The sequence below is a fragment of the Rhodamnia argentea genome, chromosome 11, assembly GCF_020921035.1.
Source record: "Rhodamnia argentea isolate NSW1041297 chromosome 11, ASM2092103v1, whole genome shotgun sequence".
Classification (NCBI taxonomy): Eukaryota; Viridiplantae; Streptophyta; class Magnoliopsida; order Myrtales; family Myrtaceae; genus Rhodamnia; species Rhodamnia argentea.
This window is the reverse complement of record NC_063160.1, coordinates 14,780,526-14,789,594: the sequence shown is the minus strand read 5'-3', so window position 1 is coordinate 14,789,594 and position 9,069 is coordinate 14,780,526. Positions and strand designations below refer to the sequence as shown.

At 43.3% G+C, this 9,069-nt stretch overlaps 1 protein-coding gene across 1 annotated transcript; it reads right to left on the bottom strand.

Moving 5' to 3' along the window:
* Window positions 1-651: 651 nt before the first annotated feature.
* Window positions 652-4,366, bottom strand: LOC115736492 (protein PIN-LIKES 3-like). Its single transcript, XM_030668220.2, has 11 exons — window positions 4,167-4,366; window positions 3,507-3,654; window positions 3,236-3,315; window positions 3,023-3,147; window positions 2,633-2,754; window positions 2,179-2,397; window positions 1,924-2,016; window positions 1,619-1,719; window positions 1,272-1,324; window positions 950-1,135; window positions 652-856 (listed from the first exon to the last, which is right to left on the bottom strand). The coding sequence occupies exons 2-11, from the start codon at window positions 3,639-3,641 to the stop codon at window positions 732-734; spliced, it is 1,239 nt and encodes a 412-aa protein (XP_030524080.1). The 5' UTR covers window positions 3,642-3,654; window positions 4,167-4,366; the 3' UTR covers window positions 652-731.
* Window positions 4,367-9,069: the final 4,703 nt, after the last annotated feature.

Here is a 9,069-nt window from a genome sequence, read left to right as displayed (position 1 = left end):
CTGCGAAATATTACCTCTCTTGAGCTACGGGTAGTGCGAAAATGTACCAATCAATCCGTAGGCCAAGTTTATGCATTGGCCGCTATCCAATGTCCGTTTTAGTAAGAAACTTAAGTAGGTCTAAGTTTGAACATCTACCTCCTAAGGCGAGGTGTTCGACTTCAACTGTCTTATACAATCAAATAACAAAGCTCCAACCGCGTTGATATCTTCTCTCCATTTAACTTATTTCAACATTTTGTCCTTCTCTCTGTGTATTATCACTTATAAGAAAAAGTTAATTGTTTATTTCGATCACGCATCACGCACATGTTTAGATTGGCCATTCTCGTTTGGCTCAAGAGCCGGCTCGAGAGAGCGAAATTCGACAGAGGCAAAATCGACTCTATAATTCGGAGATTTCAAGGGAAGAAATTATAGACCGTAGGCAAGATATCGGAATTTAAAGAAAGATTCACATGATTCCCATGAATTGAACCATACAAAATATCACCATCGACTCATCTTTTGCACTGATAAGAATGCCCGTGAATCGATGAGCTTCCCTCGCTTGTATTGTATGTGGTCCCCAATTCCTAGTGCCCCCCATAACATGTGATTTTTTAGGGAAAAAAAAAAGAATTGAAAAAACCCAAAAAAAAAAAAAAAGAGAGGTAATTTAAGTCAAACCCAAAATTCGGAAAGCCACTCTGGTGTCAAAATAAATTGCGTGCGAAAATAAAAATGAAAAATCAGGCCACGAGCCATATGAAGAAGGTTGACCAAAGAGTCAACGAGAAAGCTGCCATGGCATAAGTCCACAGCATCACGACCGAGCATTCAGCCTCGCCAGCCCCGAACAACTGTGTGATCGTACCTGCAACATACAAGAAGAGAATCACGTATGAATCCAGACATGAAGAACTGGATCTGCAAAAGCCGTAAAAAGCTTCCTCGGAAGTCCCCGTACCGACGCTCATAGCGGGCGGCAGAGCGAACTGAAGCATGAGAACGAACTGGAACAGCGGGTCGGACCCCACCAGCCCGAAATGGGACGCAGCTTTGACGACCCCGACGCCGATGATCGGCATGGCGATGTACTTCACGAGCACGATCCCTAGAATCATGACGACGCTGACTTCCGATCTCCGCAGTCCTGAACAAGGAAAGGGGGGAAAAAGAAATGGCAATCAGTCCAACGGTAATGGTGCAGAAAAACTACGAACTGTTTAGGAGGAGGAGAGTTTTGACAGAAGGCCTTCATGCATGTGTAGATGCACGGAATTGGTTACCTCTGAGGAGGTTCGCTCCAACTATCAGAGTCTGCGATGGGATCAAAGCTTCCCTGCGGATCGGAGAAGGAAACAGACGGTGAGTGTCAAGATCGATGTATAAGTGTCTGACAGCTACATTTTGGTCGAAGACAAGTATGCCCGTCAAACGGGTGAGTCGAGTCGGGTCACATATGGTTCAATCCAAATTGAAGAGATGCTTTACTGCAGCAAGCAGGGCGACATAGCTCGAGTTTCAAATTGAAGATACAGCAATTTGAAATCTGAGCTGATCAAGTAGCCACGCATTGTCGCCAGGAATAGAAGTAGACAGAGCTTTAGACAATCAGAAGAAAGCCGTACTATACCCCACTAAATATATGGAGCTCTCGATGAAGCGGAGAGGAGCATCATCGCCGATGAGCACATCGCGGATTGGCGAGACTATCCCGATGACGAACCCAATGATCTACAGAGGAAAAAGCGCATTATTAGATGCTCCCCCACACTTAGGCCGATCCAATTCTGTCGCTTCAATCGTGTCCAAAGGAAATATTTCCCAAATCCAGAGTAAGTACATCCTCTAGTATTCTTCGTTTTCGAGCACTGTTACGACAGTTCAAGTAAAGATTCAAATGGGCAGTAAGAGAGAACCCGGGATGCGGGCATTTACCGCTGCAATCGTTATCGGAGTGAGCAACATCCTCAGATCGATTCCGCAGGTGCGCATCTTGGCCTTCTTCCTAATTCTCTGGAGAAAAGTTTCCTGCAAAACGGCAGATAGGACCTGTAAATCGCTATCCCCCTTGAACCAGACGAATGCACTTCATCCAATACAATGACTATCTTCATGCTTGAGTCAAAGAACTAAGCAAGCAGAGTTCTCAGAGACAGAGCTGCCTTATAAGGACATTCGGAGGCTCTTTACCTTTCCCTCGGGCTCCGTGATAGAAGAATCGACTGGGTCTGAACCTTCTTCGAGGGTAATGGAATGAAGAAGCGGTTCAGTAGTACTCTCGGCGCGGGTTTCCGATGTCTGACCAGAAGACTTTATGCTGCTCCCGTTCTCATCACTCGTGCCCGTGCCTTTATTTGCAGATATGCGTATGATGACATAGACATAAGACCATATATAGATCACTCCTATCTGCACCAGCAAAGAAGTTGCAGACTGAGATGATTAATGTCGAAAGGCGGAGACTTGAGTGGAAGTACTTGCTTAGAAATTTGAAGTGCATGGGCGGTGCACCGTTAGCATTTTTCGCAGCTCCATGGACACTAGGTCAGACTTTTAAGGAAGACACTTTCGAGACAATTCGGCGAATTTTCACACAGATCATGGCAGAGCATACTGACTAGCACCCACATCGGTCAGAACATACCGACATGGAAAGTGAAGTGTAAGTGTCTCCGTTGGTAGTGCACGTGCTCGAATCTCCAAAGGGACTATCCGACTCGTCGCAGATGGCTGGGATGATGATCAGAAGCAGGTTTCCTAAATTTCCTGCATGGTGACAATCGGATCATTCATCAGCTAGCAGCAGAGATGGAGGGATCAAGAGAGATTCAGCGGATGCTCTTCTCGGGAATACATCGTCTTTATGGGGCTCAATTTTTCTCATCCGCTCGATCATGTCAGGGACGACGACCCGAGACAAACATAGTCCAACTTTCTTTCCAGAAAGGTTTGGTTGCTGATAACTTTGGCTTCGGCAGGCATCACTAAATAGTCCAAACTGACTATGGGGAAGTATCTTAGAAAAGGTGTGTACCTGCAGCGCAGCACCCCATGACGAGACCCCGCAAGTGTTGAGGAGTCCTGGCGATGATGTTAACTATCCAAGCGAGAAACGATCCGATGACGAATGTGAGCAGGATGTTCACCGGCATGAACCACCTATGAAGCAGAACGAAAATATCGGGAAAGTGAGAAGAACGCGCGAAAATGACACTGCCATGGAAAGAATGATCTGAACCGAACTTACAGTTCCTCCAAGCTTTCCAGGGTAATTGTCTCCGCCAAGTAGCTGCACACAAGCGCAGGACTGAACACATAGAACACGAGCTACCAAATAAAGATTGGCTGTTGTTAGTCCTAACCTGAAAGCAAGCAAACCAAAAACATCCAACGCAACAGTCTCCCGGGATAATATCCAATTCAGGGAGAGGAAAAATAAAGAGCATTGGAAAGATCCTGAGATTTTCCGGTCGCTCGAAAAAATCGGGGGCTTATAGATGTCTGAAGACACTACTTACTTCATTGAGGTAGTGCCGAGCATTTGGTCCCAAGAGATTTACGCAGTCTAATGCGAGCACTAGGCCGATTCCCGTGATGATGAGCACCTTCAAAACAGGCATCAGCGCCACGACAAAGATGTCCCAAAATCCCATTGCTGAAGTTTCTTCAGGAAAAATAACAGAACAGCTTAGAGACAGGATCGAGAGTCAAGAGTAATGACACGGACAGAGTTCCTGGCTAAAAAATCACACCGTAGCGTGCATTTTTACATCACAACCATGCTCGTAAACTGAAGAGACATTCACGGGAGATGATGCAAAACATCAGTAAGCAGAGGCAATCATCTAAAGATGCGTATGCTTTGCTTTCTCTTTGATATCCAACGTATCTAGGAGTGCCATGTCGTTTTCGATCATCCGAAGAGCGCAGAGAAGAATAAACGTGATATAACTTGAAACCATGTCGAAGAACAGACTGGAGCATGACTAGATGAAACTCGTTCCTCCAAAATCTAACAGCAAACCGGGGGCCGGCGCATCAAATTTGTCAAGCACAATTCTGAAACATTAGCTTCCCAACACTGAAATCAATGGGACCTTAAGTTTTCGGAACTCAATTTAAGCAGAGCTTACTCTTCGGGCCACTTCACTCAACCGAAGCTACTTTTAAAGTGATCAGCGAGACACGAATACAGCAACGTAGTACGTGATGCGCTCCCGCTCAACACCCGCAAAGATGCCGGTCCGTCACCTGCGTGGTCACAGATACAACACTACGGTAAGGGAGACAAGCCCGCATCGACGACGATGATGAACGACTGGATTGAACACCTCGCGCTTGGTCAAACACCTGCATGTCCATCACAGACAAGCAGAGAAAGACATGGTCACTTTGTCGCGGGTGGGAAAAATGCAGAACTGCAAAATCGTGGGAAAGAGGAAGCGGAAAACCCAGTTCGGAAGCGGAAGCAACCGCGCTACGGCTACGGTCCCGCTTCTTGGATTCGACCGAAAACGGAAGCCATTAACAGTTAACACACACCTTCACCGGCTAACTGTTCTCTGGTACCTTCCCAGCACAGAACCACTTTAAGCTTTTCATCAGCACGACGACACTTTTATTCTCTCTACTTAAAACTCAATTTTCCTCTTTTGAATCCGGCCGGGAGCCTTCACCTTCCCATTTTGCCGAGTTCACGCGAGTTCCCCGTTTCCTTTTTTCTTTTTTGAAATGTTCTAACTTGGGGATGGTTGGTTCGCTTAGGGCGGGCATGGTAACACTTCTCTACGAGAAATCAACTTCTAATCAGAAAAATTCGTTTGATAACTGTTGAAAATTTCTACTTTTAAAACATTATTAACAAAATCTTCGGCGACGATGGTCGATGGCGACGGTGGTGGCGATAGTCGGCGGCGGTAGTCGGCGGTGGTGGTCGGCGGCGGTCGGCAGGAGGCGGCAATGGTGGCAGCGGGAGGCGGCGACGGTGGCAGTGGGTGGCGGCGTGTTGTCGGCTAAGTTCGTATGTAATAAATTGCAATTGAACGACGAACAACTAATCTGAAGCCAATGCAGATGAGTATGCAGAAAGTTGATCCGAGCCCAACGTATTGTCGTTGTGTCCTTAAGACAAATTTGTCCCCTCAATTCAGATAAATTTCGTACCCGAGGACGTTGGACAATTGTCTCCCGGGATAGAACGGATCGCGTTCCTCCGAAGCGGTACTTCTTCAAAGGACTCCAACGAACGTAACTTTGCAGAATTATCGCACCGAATGTATGAGGGGAAAACAGGTATGCAAGATTTGGAGGAAAACCGAAATGTATGCTCGGGAAAAAAGAAAGAAAAACCGTGTCCCGAAATGGCCTATTCGAGGACTATTTATTTTGGAAGAACGAAAAGTCACGAAGAGTCACGAAGCTTGAATTCGGGCGGTAGTTTTTTTTCATAACCGACCAACTCCTTACGAACAATTGTATTCGTTCGTTATTCTTCGAATCCGAACAATTGCAACTGTTCGTTCACGGACGAATGTCCAGAAATTTCCGAACAATTGCAACTGTTCGTTCGGACGAATGTCCAGAAATTTCTAGACAATTACGTTCGGCTATGTGTCTGTTCGGCAAAAAATAAAAGATTGATGGGCAAAAAATAAAAAATGGAATATAAGAAGCCCGGACCCGAACCGAACCGAGCCGGCCGGACGGACGGCGGCGGCGGCGCGCGCGCGTGTGGACCGAAATCCATTTGCGTAGGTCCTCCCTCCTCCACAAAAGTGGGGTGCCCCTTGGGGCCCAAACCCATTTGTGAGGTTCCACTTAATAAACCCATCTCCCATCTACCTCTCATCCTATGTGGGACTCCCACATTTCCTTCTCATTCACTCTAGAGGGATAAATTCCCCAACAATCCCCCACATGAATGAGATATTCGGACATCACGACTCTTCGTATATGCATGAAATGCAATGTGCGATTATTCCTTGAGAGATAGTTACATCGGGATAAGTAGTCCGAAACTTTGAACTTTCCCTAGTGAAACCTATCGGACTTACTCGGTCAATCGTTAGACTTGATGTCTTTAAACCGTCGACCTTTGGTGTAAGCCTAGACAATAAAAATCACATAACTTTCTCTCGAACAAAGTTAGTTCTCACCTTGTTGTGTTCGTTTTGGCCATGAACACCGCCTTGGTCTCATGAGTGTTTTAGAGAATTCGGCCTTTTCAATTCTCACGTAGCGGCCCCTCACTTCACACTCACATAGGTGATTTCGAACATATAGTATATCACATACTCAATTCAGAATCATTAAAAGCTTTTCGCTTAACCTTTATATATTAGTACTTGTCTTCATTTAGGAATGAGTAATAAATTACAGTACTCTATACGGTCTTCATAACTTGGTTGTCCCTTTGAACCTAGATCTTGGGATCTCCAATCAACAAGGTAGGGTATCCGCTATGAGGACTTAGTTATAGGCCTTAAACCCATTCCTTTCGATGTTTTTACAACTATCTCTCTAGTTAGGCCTTTTGTTAATGGATCTCGCAACATTATCTTTTGACTTCACATAGTCAATGGTGATAATTCCACTAGAAAGAAGTTGTCTTACGGTGTCATGTCTTCGACGTATGTGTCGAGACTTACCGTTATACATGACATTCCTTGCCCTTCCTATTGCCGCTTGACTATCACAATGTATGTATACAGCAGCCTTTGGTTTAGGCCAATTAGGAATATCTTCCAAAAAGTTTCAAGCCACTCGCTTCTTCACCGGCTTTATCCAAAGCTATAAATTCCGATTCCATAGTGGATCTAGCAATACAAGTTTGTTTGGATGATTTCCATGAACATTTGCTGCCCCACCAAGTGTGAATACATATCCACTTGTCGATTTTGTGTCTTTGGTGCCGGTTATCCAATTTGCATCACAAGATCTCTCAAGTACCGCTGGATACTCTGTATAATGCAAAGCATAATCTTGAGTATGCTTCAAGTAGCCCAATACACGCTTCATAGCTTTCCAATGATTTTCATTTGGACTAATTGTAAATCGGCTTAGCTTGCTTACCGCACAAGCTATGTTCGGTCTAGTGCAGTTCATGACATACATTAAACTGCCTAGTATACTTGCATACTCATTTTGAGCCTTACTATCACCAGTATTCTTTGAAAGATGTAAATTAACATCTATCGGTGTACTTATCGGTGATATGCCTAAATTCTTGCTTTTTTCAAGAATTTTCTCAATGTAATGAGATTGTGATAGAGATAGTCCTTCAGATGTTTTACGGATTTTAATTCCTAAAATGACATCTGCGATCCCCATATCTTTCATATCAAATTTACTTGTGAGCAAACATTTGATCTTCTTGACAATCTCACTATCACTGCCCATTATAAGCATGTCGTCTACATATAGACATAAGATGGCAAAGCTATTATGAGTGTTCTTAACGTATACACATTTATCACACTCATTAATTTTGAAACCATTCGACAACATAACCTGGTCGAATTTAGCATGCCATTGTTTTGGTGCTTGTTTCAAGCCATATAGTGACTTGATAAGCCGACATACTTTATTCTCTTGTCCGGAACAATGAACCCTTCAGGTTGTCTGTAAATATATTTCTTCTTCCGGATCCCCATTTAGAAAAGCTGTTTTGACATCCATTTGATGAATTTCAAGTCTATACAAGGTCTGCTATAGCAATTAACATCCGTATAGATGTAATTCTCGTGACAGTGAATAAGTGTCAAAATAATCCGGACCTTCACGTTATCAGTAACCTTTTACGACAAGCCTAGCCTTATACTTATCAATAGTACCATCCGCTTTCATTTTCCTCTTAAATATCCACTTACATTGTAATGGCTTATTGCCAGGAGGAAGGTCAACCAATTCCCAAGTATGGTTTGACAAGATGGATTGAACTTCACTATTGATAGCTTCTTTCCGCAGGCGAGGCTTCGGAGATGTCACGACTTCCTTATATGTCCGAGGTTCATTCTCTAACAAATATGTCGAAACTCGGTCCAAAAGACGTAGAAGTCCTTTGCCTTTTACTACGTCTAGGTTCATCCTCCATTGGATCACTTCTAGATGTAGTATCTCGAGACCTCTTATTATTTTCAATTGGCTCATATACTATGTTATACGGAAATATATTTTCAAAGAACGAAGCGTCCCTTGATTCAATGATTGTATTAACATGTATATCCGGGATCTCGACTTATGAACAAGAAAACGATATGCATTGCTATTCGAGCATATCCGATAAAAACACTGATCAGCGATCTTTGGTCCTATCTTAACCTTTTTAGGCTTAGGAACCGCAACCTTAGCCAAACACCCCCACACTTTGAGATAATTCAAGTTAGGCATTCTACCTTTCCACTTCTCATAGGGAGTTTGTTGTGTCCTTTTGTGGGGTACTCTATTTAAAATAAAATTTGCTGTCAAAACAGACTTCCCCCACAAATTCTGCGGTAAACTGTAACTATTCAACAATGCATTCATTGTTTCTTTTAAAGATCGATTTTTCCTTTCCGCCACACCATTCGATTGCGGTGTATAAGGAGCGGTGAATTGGTGAATGATGCCAAACTCGGAGCATATTTCCTTAAAAGGAAATTCATATTCACCTCCTCTATCACTTCTTATCATTTTAATTTTCTTATTTAGCTGAGTTTCAACTTCGATTTATAAGTTCTAAAAGCATTAATCGCATCATCTTTGCTACTAAGCAAATAAGCATAGCAATACCTTGAACAATCATCTATAAATGTGATAAAGTACTTATTACCACCCCTTGACGGTATTGATTTCATATCACATATATCTGTGTGTATTAAATCTAAAGGTTACTGTGATTCTATTGTCTACGTAATGAAAAGGAGGTTTAGAAAATTTAGATTCAACACACACTTGGCACTTTTCACTTGGACAATCAAACTTCGGCAATAGTCCCATACTCATTAATTTCTTTATTGATTTATAATTAACATGTCCTAGTCTAGCATGCCGGATATTAGGAGACTCAAGCACATAAGTAGAAGCAACTTTATTCATATCATC

What these genes read in the sequence shown, in the direction of transcription:
- LOC115736492 (XM_030668220.2), bottom strand. Translation starts at nt 3,641, where the DNA reads ATGGGATTTTGGGACATCTTTGTCGTGGCGCTGATGCCTGTTTTGAAG. An exon ending in CTGGAAAGCTTGGAGGAACT is followed by an intron (nt 3,148 to 3,235) that starts GTAAGTTCGGTT and finishes TCTGCTTCATAG; the next exon opens with GTGGTTCATGCCGGTGAACA. An exon ending in ACACTTCACTTTCCATGTCG is followed by an intron (nt 2,398 to 2,632) that starts GTATGTTCTGAC and finishes TTGCTGGTGCAG; the next exon opens with ATAGGAGTGATCTATATATG.